Source organism: Lacerta agilis, chromosome 10 (assembly GCF_009819535.1).
Source record: "Lacerta agilis isolate rLacAgi1 chromosome 10, rLacAgi1.pri, whole genome shotgun sequence".
In the NCBI taxonomy this organism is placed as follows: domain Eukaryota; kingdom Metazoa; phylum Chordata; class Lepidosauria; order Squamata; family Lacertidae; genus Lacerta; species Lacerta agilis.
The window spans coordinates 7,786,730-7,807,771 of NC_046321.1; the positions used below are offsets into that span (position 1 = coordinate 7,786,730).

The 21,042-nt window shown below is 46.7% G+C and overlaps 1 protein-coding gene across 1 annotated transcript in view; it reads left to right on the top strand.

The window, feature by feature from the left end:
- LOC117054094 (store-operated calcium entry regulator STIMATE-like) overlaps positions 1-21,042 on the top strand; it is a 38,023-nt gene that overhangs the window by 8,472 nt on the left and 8,509 nt on the right. Inside the window, exons 2-6 of the mRNA XM_033162553.1 lie at positions 3,794-3,842; positions 3,993-4,088; positions 6,632-6,753; positions 17,557-17,669; positions 19,265-19,348. Coding sequence (XP_033018444.1) covers positions 3,794-3,842; positions 3,993-4,088; positions 6,632-6,753; positions 17,557-17,669; positions 19,265-19,348 — 464 coding nt within the window. The remainder of the gene's footprint in view (positions 1-3,793; positions 3,843-3,992; positions 4,089-6,631; positions 6,754-17,556; positions 17,670-19,264; positions 19,349-21,042) is intronic.

Consider the following 21,042-nt stretch of genomic DNA (forward strand, 5'->3'; position numbering starts at 1 on the left):
GTTCTCTACTCTGTTGTCGTTGTTGTTCAGTCGTGTCTGACTCTTCGTGACCCCATGGACCAGAGCATGCCAGGCACGCCTATCCTTCACTGCCCCTTGCAGTTTGGCCAAACTCATGTTAGTAGCTTCGAGAACACTGTCCAACCATCTCGTCCTCTGTCATCCCATTCTGCTTGTGCCCTCCATCTTTCCCAACATCAGGGTCTTTTCCAGGGAGTCTTCTCTTCTCATGAGGTGGCCAAAGTACTGGAGCCTCAACTTCAGGATCTGCCCTTCCAGTGATTTCTTTAAGGATGGATAGGATTGATCTTCTTGCAGTCCATGGGACTCTCAAGAGTCTCCTCCAGCACCATAATTCAAAAGCATCCATTCTTTGGCGATCAGCCTTCTTTATGGTCCAGCTCTCACTTCCGTACATTACTACTGGGAAAACCATAGCTTTAACTATACGGACCTTTGTTGGCAAGGTGATGTCTTTGCTTTTTAAGATGCTGCCTAGGTTTGTCATTGCTTTTCTCCCAAGAAGCAGGCATCTTCTAATTTCGTGAGGACTGGGCAATATCTGGTTTTCAACATCACGATATACTGATGTATCACAATGTCTGAAATAAGGATGGAGCTGTGTAAAGGCATGGGCTGGCTTCAAGGAGTTTCCCACATTATGATTTTTGCATAGCACACAAATACACGCATATCATGATTCGTGATATATTGCCAGTTCAAAAAGTATGACACCAATACCACGATATGGACTTCAAACCTTGTTTGGGACCATATATCACCATCATCATCAAACCTTTTTTTGGCATCACATACAAACATACATAACAAATCAATACAGAGTTACCACCTCCCCAGTGGCACAAAACATTTACCAAAAGATGAGGGCAGAGCAGTCTATTGTCACATCTCTGGGTCTCCAGGAAGAAGAGATGTCTGCAATGTATTTCAACGACAGAAAACTAGATGACCATTCCCCAATAATAGAAAATGTATAACATCCAGCTCTGGTTTCCATTTGGGAATGCAGAGTTGATCAAGGAACTGCTGGTGGAGATCTACATATAGTTTGCATTTAAGAACCATATGTGTGAGAGTTTCCACCCGGTGGTCTTCACATGGGCAAATTCTTCCTCCTTCCACCATGCCTGAGAACCTTCCCCAAAAGAGGTTTGATGGATTTGAGTTAAACCTGGCCAGCGAAAATGCCCTTCTTTCTTGGGGGTTAAGCAAAAATTCGAGATAATTGTGATTAATTTCATGTGCCCAAGAGAGCTGAAAATAAAGAGGGGAAGGTGTTTTCTCTGCTGCTGCTGTTAGTTCCTGGCGTTCAATATCCCACAACCTAGTTTTTATTATAGCCTTGGCAGTTGGAAGGGACAGACCATATATCACCCAGCCCTACACACATATCATGATTCACAATATATCACCTGGTGAAAAAATTATGATAGCAATATCACGATATGGACTTCAAACCAGTTTTGGACAATACATTGCTATATTGCCCAGCCCTACTACTTGGGTCCAACTCCACTGAAACTAGAGGTTTGCCAAGAATAAGCATAGCTGAGACAAGTGAAGAAGAAGAAGAAGAAGAAGAAGAAGAAGAAGAAGAAGAAGAAGAAGAAGAAGAAGCGGAGTATGGATTTGATATCCCGCTTTATCACTACCCGAAGGAGTCTCAAAGCGGCTAACATTCTCCTTTCCCTTCCTCCCTCACAACAAACACTCTGTGAGGTGAGTGGGGATGAGAGACTTCAAAGAAGTGTGACTAGCCCAAGGTCACCCAGCAGCTGCATGTGGAGGAGCGGGGACGCAAACCCGGTTCCCCAGATTACGAGTCTACCACTCATAACCACTACACCACACTGGCTGGAGGAAGGAAGGAAGAGGTATGTGTGTGAGGGGGAGGGGAACTAAATGCAGATCACAGACATCGCAGGACCAGGGTGGAGGGTGGGCCACTCCTTGAGAGAAGGAATCCGCTTTCAAAATAACTTCACCTCCCAACAACCAGCAAGCTGTTTGTAACAAAATTGTACTTGACCGTTCATCAGAGACCAACAAAGGATTCTGCAAGTGTATTAACTCTTTTATACCCTTTATAGCTACCTCAGTCTATGTTGGCAGCCATTTCCAAATCATTCCAAGTATATCAAAGAGCAGAGGGGAGTCGATCCGTTCACGCTTCCCACTGAAGGTAGAAGTGGCAGCAGGTTTTAACTACAGGGTGGTCAAGCGCTTCACCCAGGGTTAACCGTCTTGGGCAGGGGTCAGCAACCTTTTTCAGCCATGGGCTGGTCCACCATCCCTCAGACCATGTGGTGGGCCGGACTATATTTTTTTGAAAAAAATTAATAAATGAACGAATTTCTATGCCCCACAAATAACCCAGAGATGCATTTTAAATAAAAGGACACATTCTACTCATGTAAGAACACGCTAATTCCCGTACCATCTGCAGGCCGGATTGCGAAGGCGATTGGGCTGCATCCAGCCCACGGGCCTTAGGTTGCCTACTCCCGGTCTTGGTCCTTATGGTGTGCTGGAGAGGCCCTATTGGTGGTAATTTTCATTAATTCGTCCACCTCTTTTTGCCCCTGGCCCTGTCTACCACTGGTATGTGTCCCCCTAGAAATTAATGCAGCCCTTGGTTGTTGTTGGGTTTTTTTAAAAAACCTTTCCCCATGCCTCCTCTGTCCCTTGATTATCTGCATGGTGAACAACCAAGGGAGCATTCAAGTTTTAAAGTTTTTTGGACCAGAAGGAACAATAAAGGCTGTGATTGAGAGCAAATTTGTGCTTTATGGATGTGTTCCTTGAGCCCAGAAGTCCCTGAAGCAAACCTTGACCTGTCACTGCATCTTTGTTTACTGTCCTTCTGGTTGACACTAAGAACATAAGTCCCTGCTGGATCAGTCCAGTGGCTCAGCATCCCTCTCTCGCGGTGGCCAACCAGACTCCCTGGTCCTGAATGGGGTAACTGTGCCTCTGAAAGACAAGGTGCGCAGCCTGGGAGTCATTTTGGACTCACAGCTGTCCATGGAGGCACAGGTCAATTCTGTGTCCAGGGCAGCTGTCTACCAGCTCCATCTGGTATGCAGGCTGAGACCCTCCCTGCCCGGGGACTGTCTTGCCACGTGGTGCATGCTCTGGTTATCTCCCGCTTGGACTACTGCAATGTGCTCTGTGTGGGGCTACCTTTGAAGGTGACCCGGAAACTACAACTAATCCAGAATGCGGCAGCTAGACTGGTGACTGGGAGCGGCCGCCAAGACCACATAACACCGGTCCTGAAATACCTACATTGGCTCCTAGTACATTTCTGAGTACAATTCAAAGTGTTGGTGCTGACCTTTAAAGCCCTAAACGGCCTTGGCCCAGTATACCTCACCCCTCGTTCAGCCCAGACACGGAGGTCCAGCTCCGAGGGCCTTCTGGCGGTTCCCTCCCTGTGAGAAGCGAAGTTACAGGGAACCAGGCAGAGGGCCTCCTCGGTAGTGGCGCCTGCCCTGTGGAACGCCCTCCCACCAGATGTCAAAGAAATAAACAACTATCTGGCTTTTAAAAGACATCTGAAGGCAGCCCTGTTTAAGGAAGCTTTTAACATTTGATGAATTATTGTGTTTTAATATTTTGCTGGAAGCTACCCAGAGTGTCTGGGGAAAACCACCCAGATGGGCGGGGTATGTACAAACAAACAAACAAACAAACAAATATTTATTATTATCCTACAGAACCGTCCCCCTGCCCTTTCTACAGTCATTAAAATGTTTGTCTTTCTTTACAGTAAAACGATTTAAGGAACCAAAAGGAGAGAGGCGACCCTGGAGAATATGGTGAGAGCACTTTGTTTTTCCTTTAAAAAAATGATTGGAAAAAAAATCTCTGTATTACAGTATGTTGTAAGTCACTCAGAGGCTTTGTTGTGTAGCGAGCGACTGAAAAAGTTCAATTTATAATAACAATATGTTGCAAACTCTTTCAAGGTTTTACGATACGTCGAAGCAAGCCATAGGGGCCCTTTTCATCCATTTTGCCAACGTCTTCCTGTCTGACCTGACTGAAGAAGACCCCTGCTCTCTGTGAGTTTGGCTTTGCATGTGAAGGGAACATGGGTGGGTATCAGGGGCTGGAGTCGGGCTCAGGTCAGCAATAAAGCACCCCGTGTCTGTGAAGTTAACTCTCCAAGGAAACCGAAACGGCTCAGGCCTAGTGGTCACCACAACTCTTCCCAGGAGGTCTTACCCCAATGAGGCAGTTGCATTTCCATTGCTCCTCCTGGGTCCTTCCCAAGCAATCTCAGACTCCTTCGTCTATTCTCTCATTGCTCCGCCCTCTTCATTCCTCTTCATGTTCTGGGAGACCAGGGAGGAAGGGAGCTGGTCCCAGCAAGAGGAGGAGACTCCCTTGCTTCTTCAACAGCCTGCCTCCACTCTGCCTCTTGGACCCCCTCTGATTCTGGACTGCTCTCTGTCACGGACTCTTCCTGCTCACTCGGCCCTGTTGCCTCTTCAGCTTCCGACGCCTCCTCATCCCTGCCTTCTCCCTCTGACCACTCAATGCCGTCCCACCACTGCTTCCTGGGCTCTGAGCCTTCTTCCTTTGGGGGTTCCCCAGCTGGTGCCTCCAACACTCCTCTTCCTCCAGCCAGCCCATAGCAGTGGGTCTATCTTCTGGGGCAGTGCATGTTTGGAACCGGGGAAAACCCGGTGGAGAGTGATCTCCGCTGAAGTGAGGCTGCAGAGAAAAAGCAATTTGGTTCCGGAAATTTATTCTGATTGTGCAGATAAAATATAACAGGTAGAATTCTGCAGGGTGGGGTATTAGTTTGTGGAAACAGTCCAGATCCAATGATCCCCAGATGGTGGAGGTGACAGGCCCCACCCTGGCGCCCAGGCATCTTCGCTTAGGAGTGTCAGAAGCCTGGCTAAATTTGAACACTGCCCAAGATGTGTCTGAACCAGAGGAGGAAGAGGCGGCCAGTGGTCTAGGGAATGGAGAACTGGGTCCCTGGTGGGGCAGGTTGGCAGAGGGGTGTTCCATCCCCATGACATCGGACACCAGGAAGTGTTTGTGTGGAGCCACACCTGACTCTCCCTCCTGCCAGCAAGGAGCCTCCTTTGAGGGAGACGGCTGAGGGTAAATGGGGTGCGCTGAGCTCCCAAGGACGTAGATGCCAGAAAACCTCAAGACCCAACCCACTTGAAGGAGTGCTGTTTGCTTGCCCAGTTCCATGCGTACCATGCTAAGAGCTGTGCCAACCCGGTTCTTCGAAAGGACAGTCCAGGGGTTTGTATGTGTCACTTGTGTGTGTCACAGTTTAGCTTGTGCTTAGCCAGGTATCCATATCTCTTAAGTATCCGTTTCACCTTGTAACCTGAGCCTCACCCAGGTACTGATCTGATTTATGCATTAAAGCCAGGGTGGATAACAATCAATGCTTTTTATTTTTATTTTAAATTTTTAAATCAGATTTTTTTTTAAAAAATAAAAAATTAAATTGGATTTTTAAAATAAAATGCTTTGGGAGGAAAAATATTTCTAAAGAGAGTTTTCTATTGAAGTTACATTATAGTCCAAAGGCTATTAATCAGAAAATAAGGATTTGTTTTAAGTTTTTCATGTTTGCCAAAACTCAGTCTAAGTTTTTTTTTAATTGTTTAACCGCATCAGTTAACAAACATGGGTACATATGCTAAAATGTTACTGTTTTAGTTAAATAAATTGTATAAATTGTTATTAAGGAAACGATTATTTTTCTCCTTCCAATAAAGTACAGCAGAAAAGTTGTCCAAATATAAACAGTTAACTTATTAAACCTCACAATAATTTCATAATGATCTGTCTGTGTATTTCTAATAGTATAACCCAAATCACTAAATTTTGATATAACTGTAAAAACTACTCTGAAAATTTATAATTCCCAAAATGAAAACTTCATCCGGTTGTCAATATTAAGATGATACCAGCAAGAATGAGCCTTGTGTATAAAAATGATTGAAATCAAGTCTTACTGACTAGGGATTTAAATCCTGATTTAAATTGATTTGATTTAAATCAAATCCACACTGATTAAAGCCTTGCGCAGAAAGAAAGGTGGGAGTTTTGAGTGCTATCTGGAGTGTTCACATGGGTTTTTAATTGATTTAATTTATATATTTACCTATACCCCACTTTTCCCCTTCATTGGGACATAAGGTGGTTTACAGATAAAAATAAAGGTAAAGGTAAAGGGACCCCTGACCATTAGGTCCAGTCGTGTCCAACTCTGGGGTTGCAGTGCTCATCTCGCTTTATTGGCCGAGGGAGCCAGCATACAGTTTCCGGGTCATGTGGCCAGCATGACTAAGCCGCTTCTGGCGAAACCAGAGCAGTGCACGGAAACACCGTTTACCTTCCCGTTGGAGCGGTACCTATTTATCTACTTGCACTTTGACGTGCTTTCAAACTACTAGGTTGGCAGGAGCAGGGACCGAGCAACGGGAGCTCACCCCGTCGCGGGGATTCAAACTGCCGACCTTCTGATCGGCAAGCCCTAGGCTCTGTGGTTTAACCCACAGCGCCACCCGCGTCCCCACAGATAAAAATAAGAACCGCTAAAAAACAATTGTATTTTTAATTACAGCTACCTGATGAATTTCATCCTGGATGCCACTTTGGGGATGCTGCTAATCTGGTTCGGCGTTAAAATGGTGTCCTGGGTTGTGGAGGGTCGGAAATGCATGCATCTTGTCTTCGGGGAATATGGTAAGTAGAGACCAATCTACTTCAGAAGGTCGGCGGTTCGAATCCCCGCGACGGGGTGAGCTCCCGTTGCTCTGTCCCAGCGCCTGCCAACCTAGAAGTTCGAAAGCACACCTGTGCAAGTAGATAAATAGGTACCACTTTGGCGGGAAGGTAAACGGCGTTTCTGTGCGCTCTGGCTTCCGTCACAGTGTCCCGTACCACCAGAAGCTGTTTAGTCCTGCTGGCCACATGACCCGGAAAGCTGTCTGTGGACAAATGCCGGCTCCCTCGGCCTGAAAGCGAGATGAGCGCCGCAACCCCATAGTTGCCTTTAACTGGACTTAACCGTCCAGGGGGCCTTCACTTGTTTTGACCGAACAACAAGGGACATGTGCGCAAGTGAAGTTGTCTTCCTGCCCAGAATTATGTGGCAAGGTTCAGAGAAGCCACTTTCATAGAATGGTTGAGTTGGAAGGGACCATGAGGATCACCTAGTCCAACCTCTTCTGAAAGACACACCCTTAAAATTACAAAACACCACTTAATTTTGGTCTGTTCTGAAATTGTCAGACAGCCTGTCCTTACAGTTCCACTAGGTGGCAGCAGTTACTGCCAAATGCGAAATCTGACTTCATGGACAGCTCTTAAACCCCACTTTGCCTGATGTGAGATAAATTGTCAGCCCTGATACTTTCAAAGAGCACACACACCAGTTTAAATTTCGTTTTATAACATATATACCACAGGGAGAGCAATTATAACAGGCAAAAATTAAAAGATCAAAACCAAACCACAAAACAGGCATGCAGAATGAGTACAGTTACACAGGGGTTAAAGTCAAGTCCAAGTAAAGAATATCGGCGTAGAGCGCAAAATATGGTCTGAAGCTCAACATCAAAAAAACTAAGATCATGGCCACTGGTCCCATCACCTCCTGGCAAATAGAAGGGGAAGAAATGGAGGCAGTGAGAGATTTTACTTTCTTGGGTTCCATGATCACTGCAGATGGTGACAGCAGTCACGAAATTAAAAGACGCCTGCTTCTTGGGAGGAAAGCAATGACAAACCTAGACAGCATCTTAAAAAGCAAAGACATCACCTTGCCGACAAAGGTCCATATAGTTAAAGCTATGGTTTTCCCAGTAGTGATGTATGGAAGTGAGAGCTGGACCATAAAGAAGGCTGATCGGCGAAGAACTGATGCTTTTGAATTATGGTGCTGGAGGAGACTCTTGACAGTCCCATGGACTGCAAAAAGATCAAACCTATCCATTCTTAAGGGAATCAGCCCTGAGTGCTCACTGGAAGGACAGATCCTGAAGCTGAGGCTCCAATACTTTGGCCATCTCATGAGAAGAGAAGACTCCCTGGAAAAGACACTGATGTTGGGAAAGATGGAGGGCACAAGGAGAAGGGGACGACAGAGGACAAGCTGGTTGGACAGTGTTCTTGAAGCTACTAACATGAGTCTGACCAAACTGCGGGAGGCAGTGGAAGACAGGAGTGCCTGGCGTGCTCTGGTCCATGGGGTCACGAAGAGTCGGACACGACTAAACAACAACAACAAGAAGTACCTTTTTGGGTGTTGTTAGGGGAGCTGGCACTGGTCTTATTGGCTAAATGGAATGGGCCAGAAAATAGCTTATCTCATGAGTTTACACCAGTAAAACTCAGAAACGTGAGGAGTTAGGAGTCCAACGTTGTTTATTGCAAAGCAACAGGTTACATTCCGTGATCAGGCTTTTACGTGGGCTGTGGGAAACACGAGTCGTTTGTTTCAATTGCTGGATTTTGAACCGAGAGCCCGTGCGTTCGTGTGTGGGTTGGTTCTGGCCTGTTGTCATGGCGGCGTTCAAACATTTCCATCACAATTCCTATTCCCCCAAGAGCAGCCAAAACGAGTTATTAACCGTTTTTGTTCGGTTTCGAAAAGAAATAATACTTCCTCCCCATCTTCTGCTCTCCCCGCCACCCTCCATGGAGATTTTTGAAGCGTGAGCAATCGAGATAGGGAAGCACCTGCCTCCTTTTAAAAATGCAGCATCGCGAAGTTGCTGGCAGGCAAAATGTTCCCGGTCTGTAGACCTTCGGAAGCTGATGGGGGACACATATCTCTGAAGACTGTGTGGGATATTTTTCCAGGCAAGGCAAGGCCTCCTTGGTGGTGATTTTCTGCTTGTTGAATCCCCGCCCCCGGTGAGATGCATGTTCCCCCCCCCTTATTAACATTGAGGAGAAATTAACAATATTCCTGCTCACCCAGGTATTGGATGGCTAAACGGAGTTGTGTGTTTTTCAACTGAGTTTTGCTTCGATGTTGAAGATTATAGAATTGTAGAGTCGGAAGGGACCATGGGGGTCATCTAGTCCAACCCCCTGCAGTGCAGGAATCTTTCACCCAACGTGGGGTTCGAACCCACGACCCTGAAATTTAGAATCTCATGCTCTATGGTCCCAGGCTCAATCCCCAGTCATCTGAACCCCACTCCTTCCCCATCTCAGCACCTAGCCAACTTCACAAGGCTGTTGTGAAATTAAATTGGAAGAGAGAAACATTTACGCTGCCCTGATCTCCGAGGACGGGGTGGGGAGAGAGAGAAAGGTGAGATCTAAGCGTATTAAAACAATATAAAAATTTCTCGGATTGAGCTATCTGGACTGTTGTCTAGATTTCAAGTGCTTTTGGGGAAAACCAGCAACCATCTGTCATGGATTTTTTAGCTGCGATTCCTGCATTGCTGGGGGTTGGACTAGATGACCCTTGGGTCCCTTCAGACTCTATGCTTCTATGAAGCGCCCTCTGTGCAGCTAAAGCAGCATGGGCAAACGGCCTGCCTGTTTAATTCTGTTGCCTGTAACTGCGTGACGCAAGGGCATCATTCATCTTCGACGCACGGCCTCCTTTGCCAAGATCTCAAGCAAAACTCTCCCCTTTTAAATGCAAGTGACCTTTCAATATTGGCTTTTGTGCTTTGTTGCAGAGGAGTAGCTATTCCCTGGGCTTCTTTCCAAGACTTCTGCCTTTGCTGTCTCTAATAGCTGCTCGTACGTCTTCCTATTTGTACGTGAGTTTGCACAGTTTCACACAAAGACTCTGTAAATCAGGCAGGCTAATGCCTCGGGGCTGCTCCCTCCTGCTCAGGGCCTTGGAATCGCGGCGGATTAAAAATAATCCCAGGGTGCTCGGGAGGAGCTCATAGCAAAAGCAGCAACGCTCCCTTACAAGGCAGTCAAATTCTACCATCTCCCGGGAAGAGCGTGTGCACCCTGGAGGGGAAGTTTTGGTGCTAGAGGGCGGTGGAGAAACGAGCTAGGAAAGACAGAAGCTGGTATCTGGGACCTGTCTTTGCTGCAGACAGCGGTGGCAATGGGTGCTCAATTGGACTGGTGCTGTGGGGGGTAGGAAGACCACCAGCAGGGGGCGCCAGAGCCAGCGACAGGCAGAGCCGCCTGCCGGAAAGGACCATAGCTCAGTGGTAGAAAATCTGCTTTGTGTTAGGTTGTGGGTGGACACAGCAGACGACACAGTGACTTCCAAGCAGCTCTTGTTTTATTCTCAGGCTGGAACAGAAGTGAGTTGAAGGGCTCAGCAGCCTGCTTATATAGAACTCAGCTACAAGCAACAGTAACAACTTTCTGTAGTTACCCAATCCCTGAACGTCACTTTTCAGTCCTTCATTTGCATATGCAGACCTGAGTGAAAACAGCAGCAGAATGAACTATATACACACACACCACTAGTGGCCTAGGGTGAGAACTTCAATACATAACACTTTGCATGTGCAAGATCCTGGGTTCTAGTCCCGACACTTTCAGGTAGGGCTACGAATTGCCCCCTGTGTGAAGAGTTGCCCCGCTGCCAGTCAGTCAGTGAAGACGATACTGAGCTAGATGTGGTCGGACTTGATATAAGGCCATTTCCTGTGTTAAAACCTTCCAGACTGGTCGTAAGTAAGACGACAGGCACAGGTGGGAGCTGGCTGAGAGCACTCCGAGGTTGGTGGGGCGCAGCACCCAGTTTGCCCTAATAAGTCATCTGTCGCTGGTTGCCCTGACCCAGCAGGCTCCTCTATTGAATTGTAAAGTCTGAAGGGACCTCAAGGGTCATCTAGTCCAACCCCCTGCAATGCAGGGGAATCTCACCTAAAGCATAAGTGACAGATGGCCATCTAACCTCTGCTTAAAAACCTCCAAGGAAGGAGAGCCCACGGCCTCCCAAGGGAGACCATTCTACTGTGTTCTATTTTGCATAAACACAGCTTTAATGGCTCAAAAAGTGTTTCGCTCACGTTATCCCAGAGATCCCCCGCTTGTTGCCTTCTCAGTAAAAGTTGTGCCAAGATTTAGTGCGGACATGGTCATTGGTAGCGGAGTGTCCTGCTTCTTCAGTGCCCGGCCCTTGGCGCTGAACAACAGGGGTGAACTAGGAAGACGGTCCAGTAACTTTTCCAGCATTTCTCTTACAGATGCCGTTGGATTTCCCTTCTCCAAAGTCTAAAAGCAGCAGCCCTTGTTTCTTAGGCAGGCCCGAGTGCTAAACAAACCCTTTTCCTGCCTTGCCTCTGTCTCGTCCCCCTTCCCACTTGATGCATGTGCAGCCTTTGGGGAGAGATGATATATTGGGGGCTGGCTTGGACTCTTGACTTTGAAAAAACATGCCGTTTCGTCTCAGCTTCTTTTTCAGAAACAGAAACAGCTTGCTTCCTCGCAGCAGAACTAAAGCAACGGGATGGGCTGCATTCTTACACGGAACAGCCATTCCAGTTTCAAGCAGCGCTCAGTGCATTTAAAAAAATAAAATAATAATAATAATAATAATAGCATAAGATATCTATAAAATACAGACAGCCCTGCTTGGAAATGAGTTGCTGAATCAGTTTCTCCTCCTGTTAAGTACAGAATAAACTACGGAGCAGTTTGCTGACTGACCCGACTAAAACTCATATGGTTTGCTGTCTAGGGGCCGATCACTCTGTTCGGCTTTCTCATTATTTTCCAAATTTTGTCATTTGCGAATGCACGCTTTTGTTCCTGAGTTGGGAGGGGCTTGGGCAAGTGAACCTCGAGTGAAGCCCCCAACAGGCTCTTGGCTGCATTTTTACTGGCAGGTCAAGATGTTTTCAGTGCCTGATTTCCAGAGGGGAAGCTGCAGCAGAAGCGGATAAATAATAATGCAGTAACCTTGTGGTTGCCTTAAAGGCAGCAAGTTCATTGGGGGCAGCGGTTTGTAAACTGTGGCCTGTGAGCGTCATCCAGGGTTCCCGCAGTGTGTCTGGAAAAATACAATTAAAAATCACGCATCGTCTAGCACGGCAAATTACGGTTGCTACAGTGAGTGGAAGAATTATTAAGGGGTCCACAAAGACCCTCAGCAATTTTCAAGTGGTCCATGGGGGAACCATAGTACAGTGGTACCTCGGGTTAAGTACTTAATTTGTTCCGGAGGTCCGTTCTTAACCTGAAGCGTACTTAACCCGAGGTACCACTGTATTAGGGTATGTGCTCTCAAGAACTCTAGTTTCCTTACACTTGTGGCATAATAAGCTGGTTGGTCATTGATGGTGAATTTTAGTTGCTCCATCAGCTTGGATAACAAAACAGTTATCAATAGCATTTTTTTCTTGCAGGGCTTAACACTTTCTGCTTTTGTTGTTGTATCCGTTGTAAGGTACGTGGGTTAGTTGGGTTCATAGCTGTCAACCTTCCTTTTTCTTGCATTGGGAAATGGCCATAGCTGTCAACCTTGCCTTTTTTTGCAGTGGGAAACGGCACTGGAATAAGGGAATTTCACACAAAAAAGGGAAAGTTGACAGCTATGAACAACAAAAAAATCCTTCCAGTAGCACCTTAGAGACCAACTAAGTTTGTTCTTGGTGTGAGCTTTCGTGTGCATGCACACTTCTTCAGATACACTGAAATAGAAGTCACCAGACCCTTATATATAGTGAGAAGGTGGGGAGGGGTATTACTCAGAAGGGTGGTGGGAATGGGTGATTGGCTGATAGGTGTGGAAAACCTGTTGACAACTGTTAACGACTGCAATTAGTCCTAAAGGAAAAAGCAAGGGGTGAGATGGCTAAAGATAGCTTTGTCATGTATAATGAGATAAGAATCCAATGTCTTTGTTCAGAGCAGGTCTCTCCGTGGTATTGAGTTTGGTAACGAGTTGCAATTCAGCAACTTCTCTTTCCAGTCTATTTCTGAAATTCCTTTGTAGCAAGACAGCTACTTTGAGATCTTGTATAGAATGTCCTGGGAGACTGAAGTGTTCTCCTACTGGTTTCTCTATTATGTCCATTTATCCTTTGGCGTAGGGTTTGGCCCGTTTGTCCAATATAGAGAGCTGAAGGGCACTGTTGGCATTTGATGGCATACACAATGTTAGAAGATGAGCAATTAAATAGTCCTGAGATGGTGTGTTTGATGTTGTTGGGGCCAGTAATGGTGTTGTCTGGGTGTATGTGGCAGCAAAGTTGGCATCTGGGTTTATTGCAGGCTCTGGTTAGGTTTTTAAGCTTTTGCGCATGCCACTTTAGGCATTGCATTTGTAAAAGGTGCCGTTGAATCATAAATTGGGGGCGTTTTTTTGCCTATTTAGTGTGCATTGCTGTGACGTCTTTCTGTTTTTAAAAATAGACGCTTCGACTATTGGCACTGACCAGGGATGTTTTGTAGAATGTGATGCGATTCCTTAGGAGTGTCAGAAGCAGTTATAAGTGCAGGACGTAATTCAGCTTCCTGAGGATGTTGGCTTTCATTCTTTCCACATAAAATACAAACGTAAAGGAAACAGGTTTCTAGCCCTTATGTTTATCAAGAGATGGATGAAAGAATACTGTATTGGCTCTACAAACACAGATACAATTAAAAAAACAGAAATGCAGACCCAGAAAAGGACACAACCAAACAATAAAAAAGAAAAGAAAAAGAACTCACCTCAGATTAAAAAAAAAAAGATGGGGGTGTGTGTGCAAGGGACTGCATATTTATCCCAAAATATCTGTGGTAAAAAAGCTTTTTGTCTGTCCGTCTTGATATATGTCACCCTAAAATGCAGTGTTTCTTAGATATATTTTGGTCCTTAAAAAAACAAAAACAACCACTTGCAAAATGTGCAAAATCCAAAGGATAATTTGCATCATTAGTCCAGGAGGTCGTAATTAGATCAATGTGCTTAAAAAGGCAGCCCAGATAGAATTCTCCATCCCTGGCCAAACACAAAAGCCTCCAGTCCTGTGGGATTTTCAATTGCCCTGGAATAACCCCCCCCCCCACTGGCACACCACCAAACTGTTTGGGGGTCCCCCTAGATCCCCAAACACCTTACCCTGCACTCGGAAGGGAGGACATCAGCAGGACTGGTCTTGGGGAAGCACAAGCCCAGAGCTCCCCCAGGCATGCAAACTACCGGTAATTCCCCCCATTTCTTCTGGACCCTGGCCTATAAATTCTCCCATAAACACTTCATTTGCAACCCTCTTCTTTTTCGCAAGAAAATATCTTGCAGATGTCTTCGTGCCTCTAAATCTTCATTATCCCCCCGCTCTCTCTTCCAGCGTTCAGATCTTTGGGGACATCTGTTCTTTGCACTGATGCCGCAGTGAATAACTGACCGTTTTGAGGGGTGCAAAACTTGTTTTATGTGGGTGCAAGCAATGGGGGAGGGAGGGAGGGAGAGAACTTGGTTGTACCTGCACTGCCTTTCCCATCCCAGTTGGCAGTAGCAGGTGGGCAGTGATTTTTTTTTTAAAAAAATTACACAGCACATCATTTCCACCCGAGCTTGAGGTTGCATCTGGAAATGTTTAGTGGTGTTGGAACAGCTGCGAGATGTTTAAAGGCCCCTGTAGTTTTGTTGTGGGTTTGTTTGGCTCTCTTTCTTTTTCCCTGTTAGCTAACCTTTTCTTCTTCAAGGGTCATTGCGCACTGGCAGGGAGTAGATTATGAGCTCAAGAGAAGCAGAGTTCAAGTGCAGAAAGGAAACAATCCATTTGTTCTCTCTCCCTGCCATGGAAGGCAAGGGGTTGGTTTTTTTTGCCCAAGACCCCGACCTTTTGAGCCTCTGTCAGTGTTTTGTACAATGCCTGAATGATGTTAATTTCATTACATCATTCAGCGGCAGGAAACCTTTTTTTGGCCTGAGGGCCACATCAACCTTCTGGGCAATGTTCTGAGGGCCACTTGCCAGATACAATAACAATAATATTATTTGAACCCCATCCATCTGACCGAGTGGCCCCAGCCACTCTGGGCAGCTTCCATCACACATAAAACATAATAAAACCTCAAACATTAAGAACTTCCCTATACAGTGGTACCTCAGGTTAAGTACTTAATTCGTTCCAGAAGAAGAAGAAGAAGAAGAAGAAGAAGAGTTTGGATTTGATATCCCGCTTTTCACTACCCGAAGGAGTCTCAAAGCGGCTAACATTCTCCTTTTCCTCCTTCCCCCACAACAAACACTCTGTGAGGTGAGTGGGGCTGAGAGACTTCAGAGAAGTGTGACTAGCCCAAGGTCACCCAGCAGCTGCATGTGGAGGAGTGGAGACACGAACCCGGTTCCCCAGATTACGAGTCTACCGCTCTTAACCACTACACCACACTGGCTCTCCAGAGGTCCGTTCTTAACCTGAAACGTACTTAACCTGAAGCACCACTTTAGTTAATGGGACCTCCTGCTGCCACTGCGCCGCCAGAGCACGATTTCTGCTCTTAAGCGGAGTTCTTAACCTGAAGCATACTTAACCTGAAGCATACTTAACCCGAGGTACCACTGTACAGGGCTGCCTTCAGATGTCGTCTAAGGGTTATATAGTTACTTGACATCTGACGGGAGGGCATTCCACAGAGAGGGTGCCGCTACCGAGAAGGTCCTCAGCCTGGTTCCCTGTAGCTTCACCTCTCGCAGCGAGGGAACCGCCAGATGGTCCTCAAAGCTGGGCCTCAGTGTCTGGGCTGGACGATGGGGGTGGAGACGCTCCTTCAGGTAGACAGGGCAGAAGCCATTAAGGGCTTCAAAGGTCAGCACCAACACTTTGAATTGTGCTCAGAGATGCACAAGGGCATTGTCTTCTTTCTCTCGCAAAGCAAAATAGGGCAAGGAGGGCACACAGCCTCTCACACGAAACTTGGCACCCACTTGAACCCAAGTCTCTGCAGTGCTGGTCTCCACAGCACTGCGCTGACTCGCCAGAATTTGCTCTTTGTGCAAAGGGTTGACGTCAGCGAGCCGCTGGGTTGCTTCTAAATCTTACGTAACTTTTGGATACGTAGCGTTCATCTTTCTATCCCCGCAAGAGAACATCTGGATTTTCTTTTGAACGGGGTTGAACGCTTTCCTCCCTAACACGGTCATTTCAGAATGCCTGAATAAATTCTCATTTCTTGCTGCTTACAATGTCCTCCTCGCTTGCCCTGCCTATATAATTCAAGGGTGGCTGGTTACATGCCAGCAACCCTCACAGCTTCTGGTGTTTCAGATCCTCAAGATATGAGACTCTCCAAGTGCCCTGAGTCTCCCTAAGATTTTCATGGTGTCTCTCCCACTTCCTCATTCACCATCTCTATGGATGCTGATACGTATCCTCTGCCTTTCAGCTCTTTGCTCTCCTAATTTAAAGCCTTGCCGGGTTCTGGGAGAGGGGGTCAGGAATGCTTTCTAAAGACACTCTGTCCATCAGCTGTCACCCCCCCCGGTGCTTCCTCTTTCTCCTCCTCCTTCTCCTCCTCCCCCCATTATTTCCCAGCTTTCCCCCTCATCTGCCTCTGAGCTGTGACCTCCCTCAAACCCCTGTTGTAATTCTGAACTGTCTTCTTCTTCTCTGGAAGGGAAGGGTCAGGCTGGGGAGGCAGTCTCCACCATTCCTCATCTGCCCAGTCCCTGACACAAAGTTCTCCTCCTCCCCACTTTATTCTCACAACAGCCCTGTGAGGTAGGTTAGACTGAGTGTCAGTGTCTGGGCCCAAGTGCACCCAGTGGACTGAATAGGGATTTGAACCCTGGAGGCAGTGAAATATTTTACTTTCTTGGGCTCCATGATCACTGCAGATGGTGACAGCAGTCACGAAATTAAAAGACGCCTGCTTCTTGGGAGGAAAGCAATGACAAATTTAGACAGCATTTTAAAAAGCAGAGACATCACCTTGCCGACAAAGGTCCGTATAGTTAAAGCTATGGTTTTCCCAGCAGTGATGTATGGAAGCGAAAGCTGGACCATAAAGAAGGCTGATCGCCGAAGAATGGATGCTTTTGAATTATGGTGCTGGAGGAGACTCTTGAGAGTCCCATGGACTGCAAAAAGATCAAACTTATCCATCCTTAAAGAAATCAGCCCTGAATGCTCACTAGAAGGACAGATCCTGAAGTTGAGGCTCCAGTACTTTGGCCACCTCATGAGAAGAGAAGACTCCCTGGAAAAGACCCTGATGTTGGAAAAGATGGAGGGCACAAGGAGCAGGGGACGACAGAGGATGAGGTGGTTAGACAGTGTTCTTGAAGCGACTGGCATGAGTTTGGCCAAACTGCAAGAGGTAGTGAAGGATAGGGGTGTCTGGTGTGCTCTGGTCCATGGGGTCACGAAGAGTCGGACACGACTGAACGACTGAACAACAACAACAACTGCCAGGTCCTAGTCCAACACTCTACCCGCTGTACTACAACGGCCCAATGTTGTCTTGGCAGATATGCGTCAGTGTAAAGGGAAAAGCAGCTGGTGGTTGTCGGGTGCTATTGGGTGATTGGCTTCCTTGTCAGCTTTGCCGATTCTTTTCATGATACAGGCCCACGGACTTGGGGCTCACCTCCATCGTTTCGTTTTCTTCCAGGTGATCCTCCACAAGCAGTTGCTTGGATTGGGCAATGCATCCTCTACCTGTTGATTATGGTCTTTGAGAAGACGACAGTTGGCCTCGTCTTGCTCATTCCTGGCTGGACGAAGGTAAGAAAGGTGTATATGTTAACTATTCCATAATAGGAGGCAGAAAAAAGCTTGGCCTGAGGACAGGGAGGGGAACAAGCCGCCCCAAAGCTTTCCCCCAAAGAATCCTGGGAACTATCATTGGATAAAGGAGCTACAGTGTTCTGAGTGGTGAAACAGTCCCTCTTTCTAGGGATCTCTGGGTATTGTAGGTCTGTAAGGGGAAGAGGGGTCTCCAAACAATTCTCAGCACCCTGCATAAACTACAATTCCCAGGATTCCCAGCCCTGACTGCTTAAAGTGGTATGATACAGTTTTGAAAGCATAGTGCAAATGGGACCTTAGTCTAGAGATACTTCTTGCGTTAGGTTCAGTGGAGTCGCCCATACTTTTGTGCATGGCTAATGGGTGAATTTGTGATGCTTTCCTTTGAGCGACAGACGAGACACCTGAAACCCTGGGTTTGTTTTTAAACTGCGGATCTGCTCGCAAGGAAGGAATAGCTTTTACTTTAAACAGGGAAAACTAACCACTACGAAGGAATCCCCGATTCGCTCATTCTTGCAAACGCATTCCCAAGTGGGCTGGGGACAGTTGAGTGTGATGCGTGGCTGCGATTTTCAGATCTGTAGATCATTGTGAGACGGAAAGAAAATCACAAACAACTTGGGTTTCTGGATTTCCTGAACCGCTAGGCTTGAAACTCGCCAACTCTGCGCGAAGCCAGTTGTAACGTTTTCAGACTTAAAATAAAATAAAAAATTCTTTCCAAGAAAGAATTTTTTATTTTATTTTGTTTTGACTATGGCAGACCAACATGGCTACCCACCTGTTTTCAGACTTGGCAGGGCACATTTGTGAATGTCCTCAACTGCAAATGTACCCTTTCCTCTCTAGCTAGCGTGGGCAGGGATGATGGGAATTGTAGTCCTACTACATCTGAAGGGGACCACGTGGACCAGTGCTGTCAAGTATCCCGTTTTCCCCGGGATTCTCCCTTATTTCAAGCAGTTTCCCGCTGCTCTCCCTTATTTTTTATTTCCCTTAAATTTCCCGTTTTTAATGGAAGCAGCTCCTCCCCTGCTGGCCAGGGACTGGGTGGGAAGACCTCGCCTACTTGGAGAGAAAAGCCTCAGCCCTCAAAACAAGTGGGAGCCGTTTCCCGTGCTTACAGGGGGGGTATTCCTCCCCCTGCATCAGCCCCTATCCGTTGCCGCCAAGCCCCTCAGCCAGCCAATAGAGTTAGCTGGCGGGCGGAGCCTGGCTGCCTTTGAGCAGCTGCTGCTTCCTGTCCTGTTTTGATGGGATCAGACAAGAAGACGATGGGGCTCCATCGCGCGGAGCACATGGCTGCCCTCCTCTTTGCTGGCTGCCCTCCTCTTTGCTCCGCTCCGAGCCCGAGGCCGCTTGGAGTTTACATTGCTGCTCCGCCCACTTTTGCTTCTGGCTCCACCCACCATTGATATGTGACTGTCCCCGGGATAGGTGAGACTGCTGATCCCTTATTTTCAAATCCGAAACTTGACAGCTATGACGTGGACCAGACCTTGTTTAGTAAGCATCCAAGATGCATTTAATCTCTTTAAAATGTGTGTGGTGTTTTCTGCCTTCTCCAGCTTCAAGAGATCCTTCTCAACTACGTTCCTGATCCACAGCTGGAGCTGGTATTAGTGATGCTTGTGGTTCCTTTTATAGTCAATGTGAGTAACTCTGGGAAGAAATCTTGAGCTTTCTGACTGTTTTGAGGCTGCATTCTTGAAGTGGCTCCCGGGGGGGCTGGGGTGGGATTTTCACCCTGTGATAAAATTCCTGATGTGGAGGAAGAGCTAGCCTTTGGAAATATGAAGTGGTGACTGGGGGCAGGGGGGGGGGTACATGCAAGGGCTCTGAGGAAAGCCAGGTGGACTGGAGGTATGAGGAGTCGGGGAGAAATTTGATTCTGTTATATTTAAAGGCACACATACCTAATTCACACTTTCGGGGGGTGTGTGTGTGCTGAGACACAGTCCTTCAGAACTTGCTCTCTTAAAGCATGTAATGCTTACATTAAGTACATACCCTGGGTCAAAGTTTGCATCAGAAATGCATAGATTTGTGCAAAACAGTGTAATGGAAGTGCATTTTATTGGGTGAAATTGCTTTGCAAAAACTCAGGGAGTGGTGAGGAAGGCCCCCGCCATGGGTGCTGGCGAGAGGTCGGCGCAAAAATCAGGTAAAATATGTCCATAAATATGTTTATAAATAAAATATGTTATTGCCGCATAAGAAAAGGTTCTACCGTATTTTTCGCTCCATAAGAGGCACCTTTTTCCTCCTGAAAATTAAGGGGAAATATCTGTGCGTCTTGTGGAGCGAATGGTGGTCCCTGGAGCCGAATTGCCCAGGGGCCAAAAGCAGATAGTGCTTTTTATTTTACAAAGAGAAAAGGGAGTGTTGAAAGGACTCCGCTCAGCAGCTGATCAGCAAGAGATCGGGAGAGAGATAAGAGTCCCGGCTCCCTTTCAGCCCCGCCCTCCTTTGTTGAATGTGCTGCAGAGGGAGGTTGTTTGTTTCCCCAGCAACATGTGACTGGCTGATTAGATTATCTGTCTGGAAACTGTAGAAATGGCTCCCTTTCCTTCAGAAGCTGCAGAAATGTGAGTTGAACCCCATAAAAACAGGGCTTTTCCTCTTTGCTTTTCCCCCTTTGCAAAAGGAGCTTTGCTTTTCTCCCTTTGCAAAAAAGCTGCAAAACTTTTAGCTGATCCTCAAAAAAAAACAACCAGGGTTTTTCCCTTTGCAAAAAAAGCTGCAAAAGTTTATCTGATCCTCAAAAAACCATTGCTTTTCCCTTTGCAAAAAAGCTGCAAAACGTTTAGCTGATCCTCAAAAAAACAGGGCTTTTAGAGGAGGAAAACCAGAATATTTTTTCCCTCCTCTAAAAACGAGGTGCGCCCTATGGTCCGATGCACCCTATGGAGCGAAAAATATGGTAAATAGAGCAGGCATAGGCAAACTCAGCCCTCCAGATGTTTTGAGACTACAATTCCCATCATCCCTGACCACTGGTCCTGTTACCTAGGGATGATAGGAGTTGTAGTCCCAAAACATCTGGAGGGCCGAGTTTGCCTGTGCCTGAAATAGAGGGTCTTTATACGATATGCAGGGCCCCCCGTTTCCCCCTATTTTTCATGGCTGGGGGGGCGCAATCTGGACGGTTCTCCCAGGGCCGCAAGATCACCTAGCTACGGCTCTGCTTCTACTCGGGCAAATCGCTTATAAGAATGTGAGGGAGAAATTAGCTCTAAATAAATATAAATGTAAACTATATTTATTTATACCCCGGCTTTTTCCCTGGCAGGACTCAAAAGGGGCTTGCAGATAAAAGTGCTGGTGCATTTTCATGCAGACATAA